General features: G+C 39.4%; 4 protein-coding genes across 16 annotated transcripts; 2 read left to right on the top strand and 2 right to left on the bottom strand.

Annotated features, from left to right (window-relative positions):
- Nucleotides 1–167: 167 nt before the first annotated feature.
- On the top strand, nucleotides 168–15,157 carry LOC127356958 (sterile alpha motif domain-containing protein 9-like). Of its 11 annotated transcripts, none has more exons than XR_007882086.1 (6): nucleotides 168–472; nucleotides 1,347–1,436; nucleotides 2,171–2,234; nucleotides 2,312–2,350; nucleotides 13,037–13,113; nucleotides 13,269–15,157. XR_007882086.1 is itself a non-coding variant. In XM_051389058.1 (6 exons), the coding sequence occupies exon 6, from the start codon at nucleotides 6,162–6,164 to the stop codon at nucleotides 8,361–8,363; it is 2,202 nt and encodes a 733-aa protein (XP_051245018.1). In that variant the 5' UTR covers nucleotides 168–472; nucleotides 1,347–1,436; nucleotides 1,927–2,043; nucleotides 2,171–2,234; nucleotides 2,312–2,350; nucleotides 6,143–6,161; the 3' UTR covers nucleotides 8,364–9,025. The 11 variants fall into 11 exon arrangements, 6 of the variants coding, with proteins under 6 accessions (XP_051245018.1, XP_051245015.1, XP_051245016.1 ...); XM_051389058.1 differs by lacking the exons at nucleotides 13,037–13,113; nucleotides 13,269–15,157 and adding exons at nucleotides 1,927–2,043; nucleotides 6,143–9,025; XM_051389055.1 differs by lacking the exons at nucleotides 13,037–13,113; nucleotides 13,269–15,157 and adding exons at nucleotides 1,927–2,043; nucleotides 3,733–9,025.
- LOC127356966 (BUB3-interacting and GLEBS motif-containing protein ZNF207-like) lies at nucleotides 9,785–17,878 on the bottom strand. The gene is given in 11 exon segments (XM_051389068.1): nucleotides 9,785–12,284; nucleotides 13,290–13,428; nucleotides 13,634–13,843; nucleotides 14,948–15,097; nucleotides 15,312–15,466; nucleotides 15,610–15,680; nucleotides 15,777–15,852; nucleotides 16,663–16,845; nucleotides 16,932–17,070; nucleotides 17,166–17,292; nucleotides 17,591–17,878. Coding segments are annotated over 11 exon segments (1,455 nt in total). The 5' UTR covers nucleotides 17,632–17,878; the 3' UTR covers nucleotides 9,785–12,120.
- A 236-nt stretch (nucleotides 17,879–18,114) lies between these two features.
- Nucleotides 18,115–23,584, top strand: cunh17orf75 (chromosome unknown C17orf75 homolog). Of its 2 annotated transcripts, XM_051389062.1 has the most exons (10): nucleotides 18,116–18,499; nucleotides 18,964–19,038; nucleotides 19,545–19,670; nucleotides 19,790–19,920; nucleotides 20,118–20,176; nucleotides 20,268–20,387; nucleotides 20,661–20,725; nucleotides 21,213–21,352; nucleotides 21,449–21,552; nucleotides 21,931–23,584. In XM_051389062.1, the coding sequence occupies exons 1-10, from the start codon at nucleotides 18,357–18,359 to the stop codon at nucleotides 22,144–22,146; spliced, it is 1,179 nt and encodes a 392-aa protein (XP_051245022.1). In that variant the 5' UTR covers nucleotides 18,116–18,356; the 3' UTR covers nucleotides 22,147–23,584. The 2 variants fall into 2 exon arrangements, with proteins under 2 accessions (XP_051245023.1, XP_051245022.1); XM_051389063.1 differs by lacking the exon at nucleotides 18,964–19,038 and having other exon boundaries at nucleotides 18,115–18,499.
- On the bottom strand, nucleotides 23,239–26,665 carry LOC127356964 (uncharacterized). 2 transcript variants are annotated; one of them, XM_051389064.1, is made up of 10 exons: nucleotides 26,440–26,661; nucleotides 26,265–26,342; nucleotides 26,083–26,115; nucleotides 25,051–25,137; nucleotides 24,861–24,958; nucleotides 24,511–24,746; nucleotides 24,325–24,414; nucleotides 24,141–24,230; nucleotides 23,960–24,046; nucleotides 23,239–23,789 (listed from the first exon to the last, which is right to left on the bottom strand). In XM_051389064.1, the coding sequence occupies exons 1-10, from the start codon at nucleotides 26,500–26,502 to the stop codon at nucleotides 23,752–23,754; spliced, it is 900 nt and encodes a 299-aa protein (XP_051245024.1). In that variant the 5' UTR covers nucleotides 26,503–26,661; the 3' UTR covers nucleotides 23,239–23,751. The 2 variants fall into 2 exon arrangements, with proteins under 2 accessions (XP_051245024.1, XP_051245025.1); XM_051389065.1 differs by lacking the exon at nucleotides 26,083–26,115 and having other exon boundaries at nucleotides 26,440–26,665.
- Nucleotides 26,666–26,714: the final 49 nt, after the last annotated feature.

The raw sequence follows: 26,714 nt of genomic DNA, 5'->3' as shown, positions 1-26,714 counted from the left end.
TTTACTCTTCGCTGCTGTTTTCTTTTTCAGTTGAACTGTTTTCTGCCAGTTGTCGGTTTGTAACATACATAACAAGGAAGAGCACTCTTCCGTGATGATAGTGTTATGGTATTGTGTGGGTGTGTCCTTGACTCACTCAGGCTCTTCTCGCTCTCTTCCTGTCTAAACAAAGCCACTCCTTAGTGAAACATAGATAAGGGAGCTATGAGGGCGCCCTAGTCTCAGATTCTTTTTACAATTCCTCAGACCTTCATCAGCTCGTCAGGCATGAGGCATGTGAACATTTGTGATCATAAAGCATCAGCTGGTGCCAATTTCAACTCTTTACACACACTTTTGACTCAGGGGCAATAAAATCAAGGAAGAGGAGCCTGACCTGCTTCTTGTTCTATAAACTCCAAACCAACAACTGAATCAACAAGTAAAGGAAATGGGGCGTCGGAAAGAGTCTATCTAAGAGATTACAACATTGGTAAGTGCAATTATTTATAAACTCTGTCTTAAATAACTTATTTTTAATAGGCCTGTGTTTTGTGGATTTGTTTGATTTAGCCTAAGTGAAATGCTGTAGATGTAGAAACTAAATCAGGTCACAGAGACATGTGCAGATAAAACATCAAATCAATCAAGCAATCGGTCTCAGTGGACAAACGTGTCTGCAGCCCGGACATCGAGCTTGTCGTCGTCGGACTTCGGCCATTTTATCTGCCACGGGAACTTTCCAGTGTTATCGCCATCACTGTCTTTTTATCCTTGCCTGACTCTACAACACCTGATCATGTTGTAGTTTCTGTTTTTTCAAATTATCACCATACCATAGCGTTATCACTCACCATAGCTTTTATATCTGTATTTATTTATTTCACTCAGATGCTGCAGTTAATTTCCCCGTTGTGGGATTAATACAGTAATCTATCTATCTAATAAATCACATAAAAATATATTTATGTTCTATTCTTTGGATTTTCAAATTTTGTGGAGTTCAAATGAGGAAATTGTCAGTGAGTTACAATGTAATAGGTGACTTTACCTGTACATTGTGTATGGTGACACTACTAACCAAATTCCCCCCAGGAATCAATAATCAAAATCAGAATCAGAAATTCTTTATTGATCCCTGGGGGGAAATTTATTTAAAATTTTATACAGACAGTGAATATACATTTTAACAATGAAAACCTGAACCGGAAAAAGGGGTGGCATTGGAACACTTTTGGAAAAAGTTATATTGGCACAGAAAAAAACAGCAAAAATTAATTTATTTTGTTTTTTTTCTACAACCTTGTGTTTCTGTGGACAGAATCTAATTTGTTAACAAGAAATTTATTGTTTTGTGTTTATCAAAGGGAAACTCAATGTAGAAAGATACTGAAGGGCAGCAGCACGCAGCAGAAACGCTCTGTGGGGACACCATGTACGGGATATTGCCTGGCAAGGTGTTCATTATCAATTCTTCACATTACTTCACAGAGGCTGCGGGTCGGACAGTTTTGCACAACAATGTTGCTTTGTAAAGGGTGAATTTGTAAATTAGAAAGTCTGCTAACAACCCACATTAGCTATCCTGCTAAAGTCTCCTTATTGAACTTACAAACATGAACTTGCCTCTTGTCTTGCACCTAAGCTTGTTTCCACTAATCCCAAATGAAAAAAAAAAAAAGTTATGGTTTAAGTATTACAAAAAGACCTATCAGAATAAACACTGTCTGTCATAATGTACACAGCCAGGTCAATGTTAGTGTTAAAATTGTTTTAAATTCTTGATTGTGAATTAGTTATTTGTGCTCCGAAATGAATTAACTTATGTGCACTAATTAGTGCATATAAGTTATTTTAATAGGCATTTTAATCATTTGTGTGCAGAACAAGTGTACTGAACAAATAAATTAATGATAATATGAATGAATGTATTTTTCTGTTTGTTAGGTGGCAACAACAACCTGTGCAATAACCTGTAACAATTCCTACTGGTACAATAACTTGTCAGCCCATGTGCATTAGTTGAAATATGACAAATGACAAATTTACTCCTGACACTTCCAGGTATCTGTACTTAAACTCTTAATACGATATAAACAACCTGGCATAACTGACCTCAGACATACAAAACAGATTTTGAAATTTTAAACACGTGGGTGAATGTGTGCCAACACTGCTTTGTCACCAACAGAGACACCAAAAGACTGAAAAATGATCAACAATGATACAGCTGCTTTAGCCTGGTGATCCACATGGTAAGAGTGATCTTTGGTCAAGTGTGCATATTGTTACAATAAAACCAATATTAAAGCTACTCTTTTACTGTCCTTAGAAACACACATAAAAATGGAAAGCAGCTCCTCAGAGATGGGTGAGTATGAAATGTTACATATCACTATAGTGTAGTAGAAATAGAGAGAATGGTTTGGTGCCATTAGACCTTTTCACACCAAGTCGTTTTTTTTCATCCAAAATTGTGCGTACAATAAAAACCCAACAGGTTTTTATTTTCACATTCAGATTTGGTCAGTGTAGTCTAAAGATCTTCATGGTTTTTGACTTTGTACTTGTATTCCACTTTGCGTCAAACTTCACATGTCTGATGAGCACATCTACATGCCAATATTCAGTCATACTCATAGTACAACCTACTGGAAACAGGAAGTAAGCCTTGTGTGGCGATTGATCTGATTTGAGTGAACAAGTTTATTTACAGAATCCTGCTTCCACCTTGCTTGTAGCTTTAATTCCTTTTCAGTGAAAAGGACCACAAAATTAGCCTTATTACACGATTACTCCATCTTGTATTATGAATTTCACAACAAATAGAATAATGAACTGCACTGGACTCCAGATTTCTGTGCGTAATGATTTTAATTGGATGACAGATTAAAAAGATGCATGAGAAAAAACTTGATGCACAAAGGCCTTAAGAGCTGTCAAATAATGTTGGTTAAACAATGTTAGTTTCTATTTCCCAGAGATGCACACCCACACCCACAATTACCATCAGTGACTGAGTGAAAGCCATGCAACTTAGATAGATATATTCCATGTCCCTCCACACACCCAGGCCCAGAATTCTGCATACACTGCCATCTAGCTGTGCACTACTAAACTTAACAATTATTGTTCAACGCTACACAGTACACATCACAGTTGGGTGTGGGCCCTAATACATCAAAGTCACAAGTGCATCAGACTATAACCTATGAACCCATAACAATCAGAGCTCTAGTGTTTTTCCTCCATACAAGATTTAGTGTGAAGTTGTCCTTGTGCAGTTATGTTATATTTAGAGCACAATTTTAGAATAATTGAAAGTAGCCAAAAAAAAGTAGAAAATCAAAAAGGTTGAAGGGTCAGTTTTAGCAGATGCATTGCTGGATACCACTATATTTAATGTATCTTTTAATACAGCAATTTGAGTAAAGTAACCCCTTATAAGCCCAGGCAATATCACAACATCTAATTTTTAATACAAAACAACTTACATCTTAATGTAGCTGTCCAAACTTCCTTGTTCTCAGACGAAGTACCCAACAATATTCCACATTATAACTATTCACATGATCACAAAGCTACTCAAAAAACATGAAACTGAACTGTTTTGCTGCAGTTTTTACTGAAGCAGTGTATCACTGTGTGGTGCAGCAGTATAATGACAGTTACATTAGGTCTTCGCAGTGAAATGGTCAAAGATACATTAAACTGCTTTCTTATGACACTTGATTTAAACTTTTTGTTCTACAGGGTGGCAAGATCTATCCCCTGACAAATGGACAGAACTTGATGTGAGCTGCTGGTTGAAATGCATTGGAATAAAAGAGAAGTACATAAAAACACTGGAGGAGGAGGAGGTGACTGGACCAGTTCTCACAAGTCTAGAGAAGGAATACCTCAGCACTACAATTAGAATGAAAAGTGGCCAAATTGAACACCTACTGAAGAAAAGAGATGAGCTTTTAATGTCAGACCCAAGAAAATTGAAAAAAGGAAGGGATATGACTGGTAAACGTAGAGATGATATAAAAGAAAAGGTAGGGTTAGAACAGGAATCAAACCCCCCTTCACAAAAATCTTGTGACAATGCAAAAATGGAGGATATTCCTATGGAGTGCAAAGACAACTCAACTTCTACAGAAGTAACTTCATCTTTCTGTGACTATCGGTGCTTTGACCAGGATGAAAAAAACTGCCGATATGTCAAGCACAATGTGCTACCTCCAGAGACAGGAATTGAAAACATGATTGTTCCATGTCATGAATATAAGTCACTGGAGAATGTGCACAGTCTAGGCTCTGAAAAACTAAAAACAAAAGTAGCAATGGAGGTGTTGAGATTTGCTTGTGCATGCATGAATATGCGAACCAATGGGACAATCCATTTTGGGATAATGGATAAAGTGAAAGGCAAACATAAGCATGGTGAAATTATAGGAGTACCTGTCAGCAGTACAGATGACTTTGTGAATGCACTAGACTACATTGAAAGATGCTTTAAAGATTCAAATCAACAATGCCATGCCAGGAGCTGCATAAGGAACCCCCGATTCATTGAGGTCATTGACAAGGAAGCAACTGAGAAAACGTGGGTCATTGAATATGATGTTGTCCCAAAAGCAAGCATTGTGAAAGATCATTTTTACTCTGTTGGTATCCCAAAATTCTCTGAGAAGGACAAGAAAGTCAAATATGAAGAGAAAGTTCCTTATCACAGAGTAGGAGCTAACACACCACGCGTACCTGATGATGAGCTTGTTCCTTTCATTCAACAACTGAGAGAAAAAGACCAACAGAGAGAAGAGGCAGAATCTTCAAACAGTCAAATGACTGTCAACTATGGAGAGAATCAAAAGCCGAAACTCTCCAACCTCTTGACCTGTGGAAAAACACATATGGACAACTCTCTGTTTTACATAATAGTGACCAACAAATTTCAGGCTGAGCATCTCAACAGCATAAGCTTCTTGTTTCACATGAATCTATTCTGTGTGTTTGATTCTGATCCGGATTCAAAGACATCTGGTTTTTGTAGCAGATATAAGGAGCAGAAGGCTGTAACCCCTCACTTTCTTGACAACTATGCAAATGATGATGGATTAAAAACTAAAGACTTAGTTGATTCTTTGAAGCTTTTTGATAGAACAAGCTGGATTTTCTGCAATGGAAGAAAAAACTTCCCTGGTGGGGAGGAAACCTATGATGAAAAGAAATGGATCAAAATGAGAAAGAAGAAACTGAAAACTGCAGTGTCTCTCATCTGCAATGACATCCTTCCCAGGGGTTCATTTGTAGTCCTCTTCCTACTCATGTCTGATGTTGAGCAGCCACTTGTTGAGACTTTCCATGAATTCTATGCAGAGATGAATGGACATGACTTTTTGGCAGTCATATCAGAGTCAAAGGAAAATTACAAAAAATGGTCAAGTCTGGCCCAGGTGTCTTGTCCCATGTCTTCACTCAAAGACATCAGCATTGTTGAAATGCCACTGACTCATGTGGATGCCACAGTTCAAAGCATTCAGCTCTCTAAAAATCCACCTACAAGGACATTGCCAGTTCTAAACGGAGGTGTATGCTTCTTGAAGTCAGTTGAAGAGGCTATGCTAGATTCTTTGGAAATCCTCAGTGTTGACCAGTGTGAAGAAACAAAATTAGAGATCATGAGTGAGGATGAAATCAAACAAATTGAGAGGTACTTCTATCAAGGTGGAAAAATAGACTGGAAAAATCTGTGGCTTGCTGACAAACACAAGTGTGGAAATATCATAGAGAGGGATGCCTATAAAGAAGCAAGCACAATCCTGGACAAGATAGCACGTCTTGCCAAAGCCATGCGTCCCATTGAGAGTGTGAACATATACCATCATCCTGGCAGTGGTGGAAGCACAGTGGCAAGACAGATCCTCTGGAGTTGGAGAAAAAAAGTACGATGTGCAGTTGTTAAACAGTGTAAGGAAATCACAACTGTGTGTGAGCATGCAGTGAAACTGAGAGAACATGATGAGAAAGACAAAAACCACTGTTTGCCAGTGCTCTTGCTCTTGGAGGACCACAATGCAGATTACATAGATGATCTCAGACGGGAGCTTGGAAATGTCATTGCAACCAAAAAAATAAGTCCCTCTGTGCTGTGCTTTATCCTCCTCATCTGCAAAAGGTCAAATGATCCAGAAAGAATGTGCAGAGCTTCACCAACACAAACAGTAGCAGTCACACATGAGCTTACAAATGCAGAGAGGCAATTGTTCTCAAACAAATGTGAGCAAATCAAACGGCAGTTTCAACCAGACTTCATCCTCACATTTGTGCTGATGAGCGAAGGGTTTGAGCCAAGTTACATTGAGAATTTTGTGAAAAACCTTCTGGATAAAATTGATCATTCATCACCTATCACTCGCCTCATCAGGATTGTGGCTTTATTGAATAACTATGTTCAAGGCTCATACATAACTGTATCACACTGCGAGGCATCTCTTGGCATAGCAACCCATGTGGATCGAGTTCGGCACCATGCATTTGTGGATCATCTCAGTGATGAAGCTAGGCTTATTTTCATCCACCTAAAAGAAGGTTCAACGCACATCTCTTCGATTCGCATTATTCATCAACTATTGGCAAAGGAAATTCTGAGTCAGCTGTCAGCAAATTTCCCTCAGAGTGATATAGCCCTGGATCTCATCAATGACAAGTTACTTATCAATCATAGGTTCAGCAGAGAGGAGTTCCTGAACTTCATCAGAGCTCTTTTCATCAGACGCAACAAAATAAGCAGAGGCGATCCTAAAGACACAGCTTTTTCGCCCCTTATTGAGCATGTCAGCAACGAAAAAGGTGGTGTACAGAAAGCTGTTGATCTCATGAAAGCTGCTCACATAGCTTTGGGAAAAGATGCATACGTGGCACAACAGCTTGCCCGACTGCTTTACACAAATTTGAGATTTGAAGAGGCTCTACAGTGGGCAGAAGAAGCAAAATCTATTCTTCCATATGATACATTTGTCCTCGACACCTTGGGACAAGTTTACAAGTGGTGGTTTTACCACTTGTATGACACTCTTGAGGAAACAGAACCATCACCTGAAAGGGCAACTAACATCATAAGCACTGCACTCAAAGGAATTTCTGCCTTTCGGGCCTCAGAGAAAACGCCAAAGAAAGAGACCGTCAGCCTTAACAGTTCATACCAGGGGGAAGTAGACGTTGGCTGCAGGCTGCTAAAATTTCTGTCGGGAGTAGATGTTTTTTTAAACAATACTGGAAAATCAGAGTTGATGCAGTACTTGTTAACAGACTACATACCAGCAGCAGTAAAACAACCCTGGCAGAACTTTCATCAGCTGTTGAAAGGATTGCAAAAGAGCTTGAACCACGCACTTGAATGCATTTCTGAAGACCTCTGCTACTTTCAAACTGACATTAGCGAAGAGGATGAAGAGCTTGATGCAAGGGATCATGAACAAGTACATAATCCTAGAGAATGGCTGACAAGGAAGAGTGCTGTATATGCTGCATTTTTTTGTGTATTAGATGAGAGTGACCAAGAAGCTGAAATCAACAGTACTGACATGGCTTGTCCGGCTGAAAAGCTTTCTCCATTCCAAAGACAGATGAGGACCTACAGGCTTGGTGGAGGAAATTTTACATCCATCCTCTCATTACTTTATGACAAGAACCCACAGAGGGCAGGAAACAAACTTGAGACAATTATTGGCATGTACCCAGAAAACCTGACAAGGCACTGCTTGGACCAGACAGAACTTGCAAACTTCATAATTTGTCAGATAGCTCTTAACTGTACTCTGCCTGGGTCCTCAAAGCTCCTGTCCCTTGAAAAACTTCAAGATCTCAGCAAGAGATTTATAACAAAGGGGAGAAACATGTCAACAGCTAGTGCTCTCTTCCTTCTCTCCCTTCTGTTTTGGCCTGAGACTAGCAATGACCCCAGTTCTGCTGATACTCAGATCCTTTTATCAGCCATTGATGCACTCCAGAGACTCTGCTGGCAAAAAAGCCAAGGTGTTTCTCAGAGGAAAAGCAAAATCGTGACCCACTTCTTTCTGGGGAAGGCAAAAGGTCTTAACAAGATTGTCCACAGAACTGCTATCGAAAAGCAGATTAAAGGCACTCTAAGTGAAAGAAAACTGAAATGGCTTGGAGGAGAAGTATGGAAAACCAAGGAAGTTTTGCAGTTACTGGAACGTGTTGAAGGATGGACAGAAAATGGAAACTTGTTTGTGAAAGGTGGAACAAGAGAGAGCAAGATTAGGGTCCTTCCGAGATATTCTGCCTCCTTGCCAAATGGAAATGAAAGTGTCACCTTCTACTTGGGCTTTTCATTCGATGGAGTGGTTGCCTGTGACATCCAAGTAATGGAATAATGTTCACAATGTAAATCTGAAAATATCAGTCCTACGGTGAAGTGGGCATTACATTGTTCTGAGCTACAAAGGTTAGGCAGACCTTTCCTCTTTTGTATAGCACACAGCAACAAATCTGAATAAATACAAATTCTTCACATGTATTATTTGAAAGGCTGGACTGAAGATGGCCGAATGGGGAGATGTTCTTCCCTCAACAGAAATAGCCATTAGAAGAATCTCAGAATGTATTTTAAATGGACAATTAGACTGCTTTAAAATATGAGCTTCATTATAAGCACAGCTCAAGAGCACAAGATTTGTGGTTCTAGTGATATTAAAACAATGGTGAAAGAAAGCAGCAAATTCTTTTCTCACATAATGATATATATTAAATATTTTTAGTATTAATGTATTATGTTTTTCTTACACAATTTTGAACATTACTGTTTAAGTTGAATGTTTTTTTAAATGATCTGAGAAGTGTAATTGAATTGTACAAGTAAACAAATGATCTGCCTCATGTTTGTGTATAATAAAAAGCAGACAATTGTATGACATTGCAAATGTAAGATAAAGGTAATTTGAGGCAATAAAGATGTTTTGCAGGAACTTCAGCCATATTAATCTTTATAGCATTTAAGCATTTTGTTTTTTCAATCAATAAATATTTTGTAACACTTTCCCTGAATTTATTTTGTTTCTATTCATATTGTTATTTCATCTAGAAATCTAGAAGTGCTCTTTACTTTTAGTTTAATGGTATTAAATGAAGATCCCAAACTTGCAGAAAGTTTGGTGTTGGCCCTTGTTTGTGGTGTCTCCGAGCATGTCAGCTAAAGTAAATGTTTCCTATTAAGCTTTATCTGCCATTTAACCTGTATCCTCCCTTTATTGAATGGTGAAAATATCAGGAGGAACTGTTGATCAGTAACAAAATCATTAGCTCCAAAACAAAAACAAGAGTGACAAACCTGATCTAACTGAAGTATTAGATAAAGCTCATGACATCTGTGTCTTTATCTCTGTATATTGTATGATACTGTTTGCAGCTGACATAAATACTGGTTAAAAATATTTTGAGAAGGGGAGGAAATTGTCCCAGTAACAAGAAGTGGATGACCGTTGAGATGCCATCCAGATGAGGATAGTTTTGACAATATGAAGTTGTTCTGCAAGACTTCTGTCTTTTATTATAGTTCAGCGATCAAGAATTTTCAAAAGCAATTTTCCTTGTTGAATTACTACTTACATGATAACCAGGTAAATACTGAACTCAGGAAGACGGCCTTCCACTAATTCGTACCTTCTATAAATTAATTACATAAGATTGTAAAACCTTGAATGTTTCATCTTAGTGGGTGACTTTAAACTTTTAGAAAATGTTTAAAACTTTTAGTAAATCACATATTAATCACAGAGGGGAAACATCAAAAGAAACATTAGAGTTTACAAACTGGTTTATTCAAGGAAAAACAGTAAACATTCAGACTTTGGCACACAAAAAAAATCATGTAGTGTTTTAAAGGAGGAACCCCAAAATAAATATTCATGATTATGCTTCAGTTTTTGACTCAACTTATAAGCATAAAAACATCTCTTCCAAAGCATCAAAGCCGTCCCAGTACCATCACATTCTCAGACAAGGTATGAAATAAATAAAAGCAGAAGGAAATGTGCAAAGTCTCTTCATAAAACTATATTCTTCAGCAGGTAAAAGTCTAATAGACCTTTTTTGTGTAATATTTTATAAACCTGTTATCTTTGTTTGATATTCTCTTACACAGCAGAGAGTTTAAGAAAAAAAAGTTCAATATTAACTGGATTAGCATATTAACAGAAGTGATACTGACCCCATACTTACCCATGAAGACTCTGCCTGTATTACTCGTGTAAAGCATTTAATCATTAGTTTAAATCGAGGTTACGATGTTAAGTAAGATGCTGATCACATTAAGCAGAATAGTGGAAAGAAATGTGTTGCACACTCAAACATTAATTATGATTTTTATTAGACAATTACTCCTTGAGATTATTACTGAATGATACACATCAGTGTAAAATGCTTAAGAATTGCTCTGGGCTCATTTAAGGTTTTTTTTCCACAAAGACCTCTAGGTGACAGGCATTGAGATCTCATTACGTGTGCACACAAATCACAGGTGGACAGAAATTACAGCAGTGGTACTTACAGCTTTAACTAACCTGTTACTGGAAGAGATTCTCCTTCATGTAAGTAGTTAAATTCAAATGATCAAGTGAGGAAAGCTGATGAAACAAACAGGATTAAGTGGTAAAAGCCATTTTACAAGCATATATGAAAAGTCATTTGTTCATCACAAACCTCCCAACAAACATTTTAATGTCTACATGGCTTTAGGTGACAGACTGTTAATGGCGTCTGTATGTGGGACTCTTAACAAATGAGCTGACTTCTGACCAATCCATCAATATTTCAGACAGTTAACTGCTGTAGACTGTAGGACTACTTAATATCAAAAGCTTCTAAAGGAATATTGTCTATTTAATAGCTCTATACTGTCAGTATAAAACCATTAAATGACCACAGAGCTTCCTGATGCTCTCACCAATCAAGAATGGGGAATACAGGGTTAAATGGCACATAAGAGCTTAACAAGAAAGAATATAATTCACATGAACTAACATGCCTGAACAAAATGGTGCCTAAAACGCAACAACACAAACAAGGGCCTTCACCAAACTTGCTGCAAGTTTGGGGACATTGAGATCCAACAGCGTGTAAGCTGTGAGGGCCCCTGGTAATGAATGAGAAGACAGAAAATGGTGAGACTTGCCTCAGGCTGAAACAGGGCTACACTGAGACAGGGCCTCAGCCAGTCCCCCATGGCATCGCTACAGGGAGAAGAGAAATCTGGGTTTTAGCACTACAGCCATCAGCGACCCGGAAGTTATGCAACTGTACAATGCACTCAGTGTGTTAAAGGCTAGCCAGCCGGTGCCATGTACAGAGCATCAATTAAAAAAAAAGAAAAAAAAACATTTACCAACAGTTTTAATTTCAGCAACTCAACAAAACGTTAAAGCACAGATGCACATTCCTGTCAGTATCTTCAAAACAACAAAAGCACAATCATCAAGAAGTCTATAACTGTAGTACAAACCTGCTGTGACGTCTCTTTTCCCACTAACGTCCCGCAAAGAAGAGTCTTACATTTTTGCCACATTTTATTACAATACAGTTTTACAACAATACATATACCATTTCATTTAGTACTTCATCTATTTAAGATTGAGGCAGTATCTCCTCATTAAAACTATAAACATAAAACAGAATTAATGCATAAACAGGTATTTGAAGCCCTCACCAAACAAAGTTGGGGACACAAAGTCCAACAGCACTACGTGCTGTGAAGGCCTCACTGTTAAGCTTAGAACAGAAATGTGTTCACATAAAACTTGCCTTGATAAAGGGTGGGTACTGCCCATGTAACTCCAGCGCCTTCACAACACTACGAACCATATCTACTATACTTCTATACACCTAAATGAAACATGAGAAGGAAAAAAAGCCACAGAACAGAGATGGTTTGAAACAGTTCATAGTCTTGGTTAGGTACAACAGTGTAAATATTTCCCATGCGCTCTGATGCTTTTATAGCTCTTTTGTTTGGTGTGTATTCAGTGTCTCTTCCTCATATCGTCGTACTAGCATACCAATACTGGTTTGTCTACTAGAAGCTGAGGACATTAGAAAAGGGTTGAGTGTCCAAACCTATTGAAGAGAGGAAGGCAGGCTTCAGTAGCGGCCTCCGGGAGACATGACAGGGGGTCTCATACCCATGGGTGGCCGTGGAGGGGCTCCCTGGTACCCTGGGGGAACCACAGGAGGGGCCTGTCCGTATGGAGGTATCCCTCCTGGTATGTAGCCTGGAATCCCCTGGGGTGGACCACCATACTGGCCTGAGAGAAAACAGGTTGGTTGGCTTTTTACTCAAAAATCTGTCTGTTATACAGTAAAAGCCATACAGTCCACAGCCGTGCTAGCGGCTCGTTTACCGCATTCATGTCATATGGGACGGATGGCAGAGATCGTTAAGATACCCATGTAATGGTTGTATGACTATTATGTATGTATGAGTTGGTCGTGTGAGGATTAAAGTACTGTGCACTGACAATATAAACACCATATTCATTCATCATTCAATTAGTTTAATCACGCACAATGACAGACTTTGGCTGATGTGAGCTGCCCATATTTGTTTTGAATTTGATGTTGACATGAACGGTAATAACTAGTCGGAAACTCATAATTACGATGATATGACATGAATGCAGCATTAGGAACAGGGCTCTTTAAACTAAATGCTAACAGCTACATGCTAACATGCTCATGATGAATATGCTAACATGCTGATGCTACGCAGGAGTAATGTTCACCAACTTAATTTGGCCTGTTGGCATGCTAACATCCGCTATTTAGCACTTACCATAAAGTACAGCTGAGGCTGATGGTAATGTCATTAGATTCGCGGGTATTTGATCAACAACCAAAGTATTAGACACTTTGAAACTTTGCCCTGATGATGGGGCAACAGGAAAAGTCAGGGGATCACCAAAGTCATGAGGATGCATCCTCTGGGGATCATCACTGTCTGTACAAACTTACACAACAAACCATATAATAGCTGTTGTTGTTGTTGTTGATATTTCAGTGGTGAACTGATCAAGAGCCCGACACTGCCATACCTCGAGTGATGCTGGTAGCATGTATGTCATTCAGCATTTCATGGTAAGTCAGAGCATTTATGAAGAAAAGCTTCAATAATGATTTATAAAATAATAACAGTAAGACATTCTCATCCTGTAATACCCAACAACAGCTAAGAGTAAACTGCTCTGGTTAACAGACCAACAAAATGCATCAAATGTAAGTTTTTTTTCGAGCCAGAGGCAGGCGGTGTATACCAGGTATGGGATGCCTCATGCCGGGCTGCTGAGGAGCCATCATGCCACCCATGGGAACCACTGATGGGGCTGCAGTGGTGGTCTGGCCTTGACGGGGCATACTGCGCTGGTATCTGGACAACTGAGCCCGCAACTCTTCCTGCAGGACACAGAAATCAAACAAGGAAGAATAATCTGACACTGACATTCTGCAGCTCAAACAGAATAAATAAAAAACAATATTACTGAATCATTTTAATAAAAAAAAATGAATTTGTTAACTTTTTTTTATGATTATCAGTTTTCTAAAAACACTACTTACTGTAAAGACTATAAAGAGAGAGAGTTGCAGCTGGACTACTCACCAGTGAGATATCCTCATCAGGGTGGATCAACTTACTGGTTGCACTGGAGGTGGTTAGGGTGGCAGGCTTACTAGTCACAGTAGAGGGAGGTTTGGAGACCGTACTGCTGCCAGCATTGGGGCTGGACACAGCTACGGTGGCCTGAGTGTAGGCCGGGAATGTGGGCTTTGAGGGATCAGAGGAAGTGGAGGGGGGGAGGGTGGGGGGACCCTGACACTGTCTGCTGACTCTGAGGGGGAAGAGAGGAAAACACATTAGAGAGACTCTTCTAAAAAAGGCATTCAAAATTCACATGGGGACACTTTTAGTCATACTTTGAGGTTACTCCCTTTACTGTAGTCAATTTAAAGCTTGGCATTGATGTTGTTGTTTGTACACAGGCTTAAAATAGATTGAACTGGACTATCTCTGGATTCCTCTTTCCCTTAGCATTTGCATCTCTGCTTTCATTTTCTTAACAGGGTCAACAAAGTGAAAAATTACATTTAAATTAAACAGCAACATGTCTTTCCAGATTTATTTTTTAATGAAGAAATAAGATAGTCAAGGTCTTTGCACCCTAAGTAGTAGTTTACTGCCCAAAGTAGTGGCAGCAGGTACACCTCCTCCAATCAGAGGCTAGAGCCGTAACCCGTGCAGTATGCAGCCTGAGAGGTCAAACGCAGGACAAAAAGCCTTCCTTTGACTCTATGCTGCTTGTAAAGCTAATTATGAACACAAGGTAATAATTGAAAGCAACCTAGATGGACATTTTTTAGCAACATCTTTCTTTCTATCTCCTGGATTTTGGCAGCTGGACAGTGTGAAGGTTGTGTTTAGAGATTTTAGTGAATAAATCAAATAAAACCCCTAAAAGTGACGCGTCGTATGCTGTGCTGTGCCAATTTGTATTTCCACTGGATGATGGCACGTTAATGCCAAGTCTATAAACGGGGTCTTAGTTATGTGTATCCAATATCAACACCACTGTTGTTACACACATGGGAGAGTAACCGTTTAAAGTATGACTACAGTTATCGTCAAGCCTGCAAGAAAACAAATCCAAAAGAACATGCTGTGATACATTGCCCTACAGCAGTTCAGAAATAAGAAGCTTACTTTACAAATCTGCATAACTCTTTGATTTTGTCGAGGTGATTAAGCAACGTTTTCAGTAGTTCTGTAAATGCAGATTTGTAGCACAAAAAAAAGCAAAAAAAAAAAGACAAAACAAGTATTTTCTACCATCTTTCTTATCATTTCTTTCTGTCAAATAAAATATAATTAATCTGCCCAAGTACACCACAGGCAAACTATACATAATTGTGTGCATGCCAATTGTAAAGCTGCAGGTTGTCAGAGTTGAGCAGGCAGACAGCTGCGTACTTGTGATGTGATAGGGAACAGAGCTTTAGAGGAGGCGGACTGAGAGTCTGCACTGGATGAGCCTGCACTTGTACTTGTACTTGCAACACGATTGCCCATCTGTAGCACAGGAAAAAAGTAAAGAATAGAAAATGTAAATAAAATAATTCTTCAGTTTAAGGAATTGCTCCTGTTTTTTTTTTTTTTTTTTCCAAATCAGCCTGAGTGAGACACAGAAAGTTACTCAAACATCCCTTATTCAACAGGAAATAATCTGCCCCATCGGCGTGCTGAGGAAGATGAAAAGTGGTAAATGGTGTCATAAAGACTTTACCTGTCCAGCAATGGGGAACAGAGGCTTTGTGACATCAGTGTGGACTGAGGGGGCTGTGGCAGCAGGAACAGCAGGTCTAGTTAGCACGTTTGCAGCAGGAGGTACCTGAGCCATGTGTGTGATGCCTGGACGGTGGCCCACAGGAGGAGGCATTCCTGACACCAGCAGAACAAATGTATTATAGAAGGGAACAAGGAAGGCCTGCCCACAGCAGCACATATTAACATTCATTTTAAATTAATAATTCACATGAAAGCAATTACGTGGAAGTGAGTGCTTTCTGACGGCAGGGTATTACCTGGTGGCACACCTGGCATCATTGGAGGCATCCCTGGACCTGGAGGCATCATCCCACCCATTGGTATCATCCTAAATACATGAGTAAAAATATCCATGTTTAAAATAATAGATATTTAGAGGATGGGATTAATAAAAATGGCTTGATTATTAATCCTAAATATTTACCCAGGAGGCATTCCTGGAAGTACAGGGGGCATTCCTGGCATCATTGGTGGCACACCGGGCATCATTGGGGGAATTCCTAAAACAGAGATTATTTTTTAACTCAAGTGTGCTACCGCATAAAAGACTAGTTTATGTAATTCACATTACACATTGGCTGCATTATAAAAGGAAGGATTCTTAATTCAATCACATTATTTAGACCACATGCTGCAAGGCAATCGATTTGCTTGAAAACATCTATTGTCTGAATATAGTCTCATGAATACTGCAGTTGTAACAAGATTAACAGCTTGAAGCAAAGCAGCTGGGAAGAACTGAGAGAGGAAACAGCACCAGGGTAAACTGCGTCAGCAACAGGTCTGAGGTTAAAGGACCAGTGTGCAGGATTCAGTGGCATCTAGTGGGGAAGTTGCAGATTGTAACAAACTGAATACAGCTTCCCCCTTCCAAAAAACATGAAAGGCCCTATCTAGAGCCAGTGTGCCCGCCTGGGCTACTGCAGAAACATGGCCGATCAACATGGCGGCCGGCATAGAAGAGGACCCGCTCTCTCTATAGGTGCAAACGGCTCATTCAAAGGTAACAAAAACCTAACAATTCTTATTTTAAGGTGATAACACACTACACATAAAATACCCATGAATATTAACTTCTATTTGTGCCGACAGATCCTCCTAAATGTTACTCATCGGACCTTTAAATACTGGACAAAAGCTGAGGTTGTAAAGATACGTGGGACCACTTTGTGTATCATGACCATGAACATGAATAGAATAGCTGTATAATCATCCTTTGTAATGAGTATGATACCAATACACTGTTATTTAAGATTAGTTTAAAAACAGTTAAGCTTATTTGCAGTTCAAGTGAATTCACAGTTTCTCACCTGAGTAGCTGCCTGGTGGTATCCCTGGAGCACCAGAGCCAGGAGGCATCCCGGGCTGGGTCATCGGGGGGATGTAGCCTGCCTGGGGCTGGCCTACAGCAGGCTGCTGGAAGGAGGGACCAGGCTCATCATCCTCATCGTACTCATCAGAGTCGTCCTGGTTCTGCTTTTTCTTTTGAGTCTCTGGAAATAGGGAAGACCCGTGATAAATCTCCAGACTACACCACCACAAGACAGTAGATTAATCACAGTATTTTGACGTGAAATACCTTGGTTCTTTTGTTCTAGCACTCTTCTCCTCTCTTCCATGTCTTTTTCGGGAATACCCTCCATGCCATATATTTCCAGCTCAATATCCGTCCTTCCAGGTATTGCATTAGGAACTCCATCAATGGTCTCTTTGTGTACCTACGACAAAAGTGACGCGGCAAGGTAGTTTATAGTTAATACACAAGTGATTTAGTGTGATTTAATAAAGATGGTTTGTATTATTGCTTCCTCACCTGCATACAGTGGATTGCAAGTCCAGGGCCAGTGTACAGCTTTTTATGACAGATGTGACACTTGAAATGTTTGGCCTTCTGATGCTGAATGAGAATCTTTTCATCATCAAAATCTCTGTTACAGTACCTGAGATTATGGTTAAGGAAACTGGACCATTGTGTTGCTACTTCACGGCGTATTTGCAGTAGTTGTAGTATAACACATCAGAAGATAAGATACAAGATGCCCTGTCATGTAACAACACCGACATCAGGTTAAACATCTGTCCGGCTGGCTACATACTGAGAGCATGCACTCTTATTAATATAAGGTTTACTTACAGTGGACGTTAGCTCAGTAAACAGAGGATACCGCTGCCAAACACACAGGTCAAACATAAGGTTATAACACTAATAAAAGGTCAGACTTGGGGGGGAAAGGATACCAGCACCAAGGCTTCATTTGCTTTTTCTTCTTCCTTCCCATGATTTCTTCTGCACTGTCAGTTCACTGTCCGCTAATCCGGTGAAATAAAACAGCTAACATACCGAGCGGAAATGAAGCAATTGAAGATGGCGTCGGGTCTCCTCACAAGACTCAGGCGCCCTCTGGTGATCCAAAACGTCTAAAACTATTGTTTATTTGTTTAATAAAAAATAAAAACATCTTATTGGACTATTCACTTACTATAATCCTTAAATACATTTGCATTTACTGCTACTGAATGGACCTCCGCAACCAAGGTTACCAAGGCAACCTAACGTTACAAAGGATACTGCAACGTCTACATATAACGTTATATCCACAATTCAGACCATCGCTAGTTAAAGTATATAAACTTAGAGATATAAAACTAACGTAATAATATTTACACAGATGTTTTTAACAACTTAAACGAGGTTATTAAAAAAACACGGAACCAACAGATTAATTCAAAATCATAGTCGGACATTATTGAGGACGTAACGCGTTCATATCCTGCGCATGCGCACACGGCATATGCAGGAGAACAGCGTTATCTTGTACACATCTGGAGTTGTTGCATTATGAGCTTTTACACTTATTAATATCAGCCCGAGCTCAGCACGTCAACATTATATATATATATATATATATATCTACCAACACAGCACAGTTGAGCGATAGAAGTTTCCCCGTGTTATCTGTCATTGTTAGCCTGCTGCTAGCTCGCTCCGTGCAGGTGTAGGATCATGTTTACCTCCCAGACCTCGTCCTTCCAGGATTCAATAGACGTGGAAGAGAGAGATGACTTTGACAGTGAAGACATTGCAGGATACAGCCAGAAGATTCAGCTGAACTGCTATTACACCATCTATCTGTATGAGGGCACAAGGTAATGGTGGACAGCTATCTGTTTAAAACAGCTGCTGTTGCCATAAGATTACAACTTTATGTTTCTAATGTAAATAATGATCATTTGCGTTTCACGTCCACGGTGTGATGTTATATGTGTTAGAAATGTTGATATAATTATGTAAGCATTTTAATTTATTTTCTGATTGTTGACTTTTATGGTTGGATTATTTATTATATTGTTCACAGTTGCTACTTTTTATCCTACAGGACAAAATATAATGACTGTTTCTCCCCCTGAATACAACCAGGTTCTTGGTGTGTAATGACTGTTTCTTCCTGTATCACAGTTTTGATTTTTATACAGTCTAAATACTCTAAAGCACGCTTTAGTTTTTGTAGTTCCTTGTTCCTGAACCTGCTGACAGTGACTCTCGTGCAGGTAAAACCAGATTTATACATTAAAAACTAATCAGGTGATGAGTGAACTGTCAATTGTCTTAGATCTGAGGCTTCTGCGGAAAATGTGGCATGGAACCAGAGACGAGCTGACTCCACAACCAGTCAGGATGACTTTAGGTAACAAAGGAGCCGTACACCCACCTTCTCTTTGCTCTCCGTGGTCGTTTCTCTTTGGCTTTCACTGTTGTGCATTGGTGTATCCACGGGCTGCCACGGGGAAATCCAATCAACATGGAATCAATTCTGTTTTCATTCGTGATTTTTTTGTTCTGATTGTTCATCGCTGTGCTGCTGAGTTACATGGCCTTTAGGTCTCTCCCAATCTGAATGGGACTCCACTTCCATGTGTCAAGTGGCGTTGGCAAAAAGTGAATGAAATTCCTTTTTAATGTCTGGATACAGTGTTGAAGCAAAATGGCAAAAATACTTTCTGTCATTGTTCTATGTGTTTTAACACCCAGGGGCACGGTTGCAGCTATGTGACTCAGTTGTGTGTTGTGTTGTTTGTGGCTAATGGTCATCAGCTTCCTCCATCTGTTCTCCATTGGCTTGAGTGGTTTCCAAATTCCTCATTGCCACTACTGGCTGCTTGTATCCATACTGACTTTCTGCCCTGCCCACAGCCTCACACTGATCGACAGCAGTCTGCCGTTGGAGGCGGAACCTGAGCTGCGGACCTACATTTCAAGGAGGCTGAGCAAGGGAGCCCTGCTGGGTGGCATGGGTAACATTGCCACTGTGGAACTCAGGTAGTTATTTTACATATTCCCTCTTGTTTTGCTTCAGTAATATGAGGTGGAAATGAAGGTTCAGAGGTGGACAAATAAGTAAGCTGGTTAACCATGTGCTGATTGTTTACTCTTCCCAGTATCCCAGAGCAGGCAGTCGGCTGCTACTGCTGTCTCCTGGAGCAGGAAAGGTCTCCTGAGCAGCCTGATGCTGATGGAAATGGATATGTCATCTGCTTTATGGGCGGCTCTGAAAAAGGACTCAACCTATATCCTTTGCGCACAGTTGTCGATTGCATAGTGTCCCCCAGAAATCATCCTTAGTTATAAGCATCATCCAGTGTCCTCCAGCATTTATTGTTAACATCATCCTCGCCATTAGAAAGCGTTCTTTCCTGCATTGTTTTGTACATCGTTGTAACTTGTTAAAGAGAAACAATAGTTCCAATTCCTTGACCCAATCCACATTTAGATTAGAGCTGGATAAATACGTTCAAGGCCTGCATAGCAGCCTGCAAACCCCAGAGGTATGAGAATGTAAGAACAGAGTAATGCAGTTATATATGCTTCATTACATTATTAATGTAATGTTAATTTGTGTGTGTGTTTGTGTGTCAGCTGCAGAACCTAGAGACGGAGGTGCGTCCCTATCTGAGCCGGTGGTACGAGGAGTCTGTGATGCACATTCATCGGGTGGTGCAGCTGGTCCAGAGCAACATCAGCTTCTTGCTGCATGCTGTGAGTTATTTTTCACCTCTAGAGTATGTCCAATAAAAATTAATGCTCACCAAAAAAAGGGTTGTCAGAGGTACTGATACATTAAATAATGAACATCCACACACTCCAATGTGTGCAATATTCATTTAATATGGTATAAATCAATCAATTATTATATACATTTGATCAACTCAAAATAATATAACACTGTTACTTGCACTCCTTGAAATGTTATTTACCCTGTGTATCAAAATACTGTTTACACATTACAGCCATGAAATGTTCTGTACGCAGGCTCTGAGTCACACACACGTGGAGGTCAATAATTCAGATGAGAGGACAAAGTCTGATGTTCACAGGTGAGTTCGGGGCTAGTCCCCTTAACTACCCTTACACATCTTTAAAGGACCAGTGTGTATGATTCAGTGGTGTCTAGCGGTGTAGTTTCAGATTGCAACTCCCTTGCTTCACCCGGGCTGGTTCACTTCCAAGCGTGAAGGAGAAACTAAATGAGAATGGCCAATTTAGAGACAGTGTTTGGTTTGTCTGTTCTGGGCTACTGTAGAAACATGCCAGCTTCCATAGAAGAGGACCCACTTCCTCTGTAGATATAAATAGCTCATTCTACGGAAACAAAAACACAAGGAGTCCTATATTCAGGTGATTATACACTAATGAAAACATACCTGTAATTATTATGTTCCATTCCTGCCAATAGATCCTCCTAAATGTTACACACTGGACCTTTAAATCCTAAGACTGCCTATTCAGTCTATTGTTTATTTCCATGTAGTACAGCCTGTAACTATTTTGTTGTTAGCTGTTAAATGTTGTATTCTCTACCAGGTTCATCAAAGCAGCCAGTTTGCAGGGCCTGTCCCAACAAGACACTACAACAGCTTCTCTGTGTAAGGCTATTTCAGAGGACACACACTCTGACCTGATCATTGACTGCTCCACCAGCCCACCCACACTCTCTAACACTGGTAACTAATGCTCCATGACACATACTTGATGAGGAAAAATGAGTGTATATCTCTGCACTAGTTTAAAGTCTCATAGAGATGTTTTCTTCCCCTCAGTCAGTAATCGTTTCTGTGACGACTGGATTCAGGCATTTTTAAATGCTGCAGAGCGTTGTAATCCTTTCCTGCTCAGACAGATTCTGGAGAACTTCAAACTTAAGGTGAGAAAACATACACACAGACAGACTATAACAGGGTTACTTAAGCTTTTTTGTGTATAAATGTGTATAATTTTAATATTGACTATAGCATCTTTAAAATTATACTGATGGTATAACATTTTGTTGGTTATATAAAATACTTTGATACTTGAAGTCTACATATTTTTGTTACAAACTTATGAAACAAATAATCTTTAAAAAAGCATAAAAAATCCCACTAGCCCGCAAGATTGAGAAACTTAGGACATTAGCTCTCAGTTCCTCTTGGCAGATACACAGTATAACTGTTTTTTTCTGCTGCCTCTTTCCTTTTATCCTGATCTCTTCCCCTTTTAACTTCTTTCTTCCTCTCTATCAACCACCGCTCCGGCTCTGCAGGCCATCCAGGACATGAACAGCCTGAAGCGGTTTGTGCGACAGGCAGAGATGAGTCACTACGCCCTGTTTCGCTGCTGCCAGTTCCTACAGGGCTGCGGAAATGGGGACGTGTTGCTGCAGAACGCCAGGGCGGAGCACAGCGAAATGCCTGAAGCCTGCAGCATCATCGCCGTGCTGGAGGAGTTCCTCAGGGAACAGTCCCTGGCCCAGGTCTGATTCTAACTCCCAGCCTGGATACTTTCTCTCCTGCTGGTATGACAATCCAGCCACAAAGCTGATAACCTAGTACCATTTAAAACTTAGCACTACATCCTATGTTAAACACCAGTTTGGTAGTGGTGGATGTTTTGAATTAGCCAACTTCTGAATGGCAGATTCAGAATTTAAATATAAGTTATACTGTAAAACATATGTTTCCTCTGCTGGCAATACTGCTGCTTCTCAGAAGAGTAGTGGTCAGATCTGGAATATGTACTGTAAAACACTAACAACTTACACTCAGCTTTCCCAACAAATGTGTCTTTTTTGTGGGGCTAATAATAGTTTATTAACAATTAAGGTTAGTTGTTAATTGAAGATAATAGTTAAAAAATATTGAATTGACAGGCAATGATCTCAGTAAAGGCGAATTCAGATTAAAAAAAAACAATGTGCAGATAAGTTTAGTTGTAGAGTGACTTTCCCACCATTCCCTTTTGAAATTTTGTGCTTTGTGAGTGTAACAATACTACGAACCAAATATTATTACCATTGTTTTGCTAACTGACAATGATCACAACACAGAACTGATCCAAACTAAAACGTCTGCTCATTGGAGCCGAACTATCTATTGTCCAAATACTTATTTTATTATTGTTTTGTATTATATTTGATTGCACTTGTTTGTCTTTTGAGAAGAAACATAATTGAGAATGCACAAATCACTTTTATGCATTGCTTGTTACATAGGCCTTGTTTTTGCTTGCATTTCAATCCAGTACCTGCACTACTATATTATTTTTGTCTAATAAATACTGCTACTGTATGTACATATGTCTACCAAGTGATATTAGATGTCAGTTTAATCCCCTGGGAATGCAGTGTTGTAGATGTAGTGTAATTTTTTGGGTATCATTTTCTGTTTACAAACATCTTCCCAGCCTTCACCAGCCTCGAGACTTCATGAGAAAAAAGAAAAGAAAAATGGGCACTGTGTGACCAGTCACTCATTACATTTACTAAGCATTTGTTAAATGTTCTGCAATATTAATACCCACTGAGAAGTAACTGTAGAATAAAAATAGATTATATAAAAGTGCACACAGTAAATGTTTGCATGCTTAATTTTTATTTCCTTTTTATTGTGCCTGTAACCAGTTTTTTTAATATTCTATTAAACCCAGAAAGGGTTTTAGAACCAAGCTCAAACCATTTCCATTCAAACCAGTCCAAAGTGTGTAATACAGCAATATCAATGTTGGTGGTGTATACTTTTAACTGTGAAGTAAGTGACATGTAAATGAGTAATTTTAATATTGTGAAGCATAGTTTGACTGACCCACAACGTGTATATGTGTAGACATTTCTGTGGAGCCTGTCCTCTGTAGTTAGAAATGTCTGTGTGGTTCTCAGTCTTGTATAGAAGGAGCTAAAATAAATACCATAGTTAAACCTCTTTGTTGTGGGTTGTGCATGTCGTCACAAATACAACAATACAATTATTACACTTATAAATACTGTCTGTTTCACTCAAACCACAAGTCTTCTGTTCAAAGAATTGTTTACTGGTGAGTCAGAAGGGGACTGCTGCTACCCTTCAGTCCCTCACGCTCAAACTGGACCTCATATCCTCCAATAGACTCCGTCCTCCAGGTGCTCCTCTGCAATCACAAACAAACAGCTCGAGACATACAGGTGAAAGAAATGTGGCTTTTGCTACTTATATCATTCTGTTGAACTGTATATATAAAGCGTCTGTGGCTGTCTTGTAAGCCGCAAATGTCAAATGTTGACAAGGTGAAAAGTGACAATAACATGAAGCAGGCTTTACCTGTAGGATCATCCGTGGGATCATCCTTGATCCTCAGAAGAGAGCTCGGTACATCATAAATGTCCTCTGTAGAGTCTGACAAGGATTCTAAAGAACATCAACCAGATAAAAAATGTTTTTATTATTTTGGTATAACCAAGTTTTTAAAATGTAAAAAAAAAAAAAATCTATATAATCTCACCCGGATGTTCATCAGCCCTCCTGTTAGAGAGAGGAAAGTCATACACATCCTCCTCTTCCATCTCTGTTGAAGCGTTGCTCTCACATATAGCTACAGAGACATAACAACGGGGCCAGTTTGGACATTTAACAATCATTATGTGTTATGGCAGATGGCAAATACAAAAGTATATTTAAGATCATACTTTTTCTAACTGGTAAAACGTCATAGTCTCCCTCTTGTCCCTCTCCACTGGTCAACTCACTGGACCAATGAGGAATGCTGGGATTGTCACCTAAAAAAAAAACAGAGTAGTTAGCACCATGTAGCTGAAAGTACAACTCAATTAAAGACTCAATAATATACATTTGCAATTAACATTAATGTATACCACTGTGATGCTGGTAGTTACAGGCTGGGAGTGTGATTTGGTACGTGTTCTCCTCAATAGTCAGCTCCTCGGACCGGTAGGAGGGGGAGGCATTGCTCCTGATCTCATGGTGGATGTGGCCTGTAGGGGCAGGGGCAGAGAGGGGCCGAGCGGGCAGCGACACCATCACACTGTTAGTCTGTGAGCAGGTGGGTGCACTGCTGTTTACTCTCTCTCGATGCTCATGCACTTCAAGGCTGAGGAGAAGAGAAATGGTCCTAAATGCACGTCAGGAGTCTAGTTGACCAAACGTGGATTATTTTAGTTCAAGTTCAGGCAGTAAGGAAAAGGAAAGTACCCTCCTTACTTACTGTGAGCTTCTGGACTCTGAGGCCCTGGAGGTAGAAAGATGCATGGCTTGCCACAGGTATCCTACCCACTGCTGTCTGAGTGCTGCTGTATCTGCTGCCTGCACACAAACACACGCATAGTGGTTTGGAGACACGGGTGACACAGTTTGAAACTTAAAAAAAGTCAGTCTAGACCACAGCAGTTACTCACCAACAGTTTTCTCTTTCCATTGGTCATGATTATCTCAAACTTAAAGCGCTTGCTGTCAGCTTTCAGGACTTCTCGCACTGACTGCACCTGACCCAGGAGGTGGATTTAGATAGAAACTGTCTTTAGTAGATACTATGGGTCTAATCTAATGTCTCTTAACTAGAGACAAAGCAACAGTAATGGAGGAAGTACTCAAATCCTCAGTGAGAATGTCACGTATTCAAAATATCAAAGTGCATCAGTATAAACATCTAAATATACTTAAAGTACTTAATAATATAAAGTACCCATAATACAATTTTATAATATTCTAGTATATTATTGGATTATAATTATTGATGCATGCATGCAGTACACATTACTTGTAAATGTGGGGCTAATTTTATCTATGTTATATACTGTTGTCTAACCTAATCTATAATAATATGCAGTGTATTTGTTCGTTGTATTTTGTATTAATAATCTATAGCTGTAAAGTAACTAAAGCTGCCAAATAAATGTGAAGTAAAAAGTAAAATTTTCCACTGCGATGCACTTGTAAGTAGAAATATAAAGTAGCATTAAATGGAATAAATAATAATAATGGATAAGATGTTCCTTTATTGAACCCTCTTAGGAGGAATTCAAGATTGACCCAGCAGCATAGGGCAATGTAGTGTAAAAGAGAGTACAAAAGTGGAGGTACAACAATATATCACAAAGTAAAATATTACAAAATCTAATAGGAAATATAAGACTATAAATGAGTATATATAAATATATACACTATGCATATTCAAGTAGGAATGGTGTGCATATATTTGAGCAGCTTGACTAAAACTAAACTGTACATGTGGAAATAAAATATAAATAGTGCAAAAAGTTTGTGCGTTGTAGGTTAGAGTTTAAACCAGTCTTAGTCTGTGGGGGGTTGGAGTAGAATTACTCCAGCAGTTACTTTAAATATGTAATTAAGTGTAGTAATTGAGTAAAAGTTTGTCTTTCTACGACTGCAAAGTGATTTCTCATACCGCCTGTAATAAATGGACTTACTGTGTAAATGTAGTAATTGCCTCTCAAGTGTAACTGTGAAGAGAGCAAATCAACACCATAACCTTTCAGTCATTGAGAGCTTTAAAAAGGTAACTAGCTTTGTCAATTATATCCATTTAGTACCATAACCATCTTTCAATTGATTATTAAACAACTGTACACCACAACAAATGTTTACTTACAGCACTGCCATTCTTCTGTGTGTAGAAGAACAAGGTTGTATTTTGAAGCCTGAACCAATATGTCACCCACCTTATTTTCTATAGACAGAAAACAAAACTATATAGCAACCAAAAGTCACTTCTTTAGTTAGTCAACATACACTCACATAAAATACCAAGAGAGAGTGTAACTTACCATTGTATCTTTTCTTTTCTGCAGGAAGCCCTCAAACAATAACTTAGTCCCATCTATAGACATGATGACCCTTCTGTGTATTTCACTCTGTGGCTACCAGTTGTCGATCTACCTGTGAATGTGGTGATACTTCCTCCTCACACGGGCTTAGAGCAGTATTGTTTACAGCCGCATCATTTACTCACTTCTCTATTCACGGGCTTCACAGAAGTCCCAACTGGTCACAAAAACAGCTCATCTTACGTTCAATTTGCGCACACACTTTTGAAATGAGC

This window comes from Dicentrarchus labrax, unplaced genomic scaffold (genome assembly GCF_905237075.1).
Source record: "Dicentrarchus labrax unplaced genomic scaffold, dlabrax2021, whole genome shotgun sequence".
Taxonomy (NCBI): Eukaryota; Metazoa; Chordata; class Actinopteri; family Moronidae; genus Dicentrarchus; species Dicentrarchus labrax.
This window is presented reverse-complemented; position numbering and strand designations above follow the sequence as displayed.

What these genes read in the sequence shown, in the direction of transcription:
- LOC127356958 (XM_051389053.1), top strand. Translation starts at nt 2,326, where the DNA reads ATGGAAAGCAGCTCCTCAGAGATGG. An exon ending in AAGCAGCTCCTCAGAGATGG is followed by an intron (nt 2,351 to 3,732) that starts GTGAGTATGAAA and finishes TTTGTTCTACAG; the next exon opens with GGTGGCAAGATCTATCCCCT.
- cunh17orf75 (XM_051389062.1), top strand. Translation starts at nt 18,357, where the DNA reads ATGTTTACCTCCCAGACCTCGTCCTTCCAGGATTCAATAGACGTGGAA. An exon ending in ACCAGTCAGGATGACTTTAG is followed by an intron (nt 19,039 to 19,544) that starts GTAACAAAGGAG and finishes CCCTGCCCACAG; the next exon opens with CCTCACACTGATCGACAGCA. An exon ending in TCAGCTTCTTGCTGCATGCT is followed by an intron (nt 20,388 to 20,660) that starts GTGAGTTATTTT and finishes TTCTGTACGCAG; the next exon opens with GCTCTGAGTCACACACACGT.
- LOC127356964 (XM_051389064.1), bottom strand. Translation starts at nt 26,502, where the DNA reads ATGTCTATAGATGGGACTAAGTTATTGTTTGAGGGCTTCCTGCAGAAA. An exon ending in ATGGAAAGAGAAAACTGTTG is followed by an intron (nt 24,959 to 25,050) that starts GTGAGTAACTGC and finishes GTTTGTGTGCAG; the next exon opens with GCAGCAGATACAGCAGCACT. An exon ending in CGTTTTACCAGTTAGAAAAA is followed by an intron (nt 24,231 to 24,324) that starts GTATGATCTTAA and finishes ATGTCTCTGTAG; the next exon opens with CTATATGTGAGAGCAACGCT.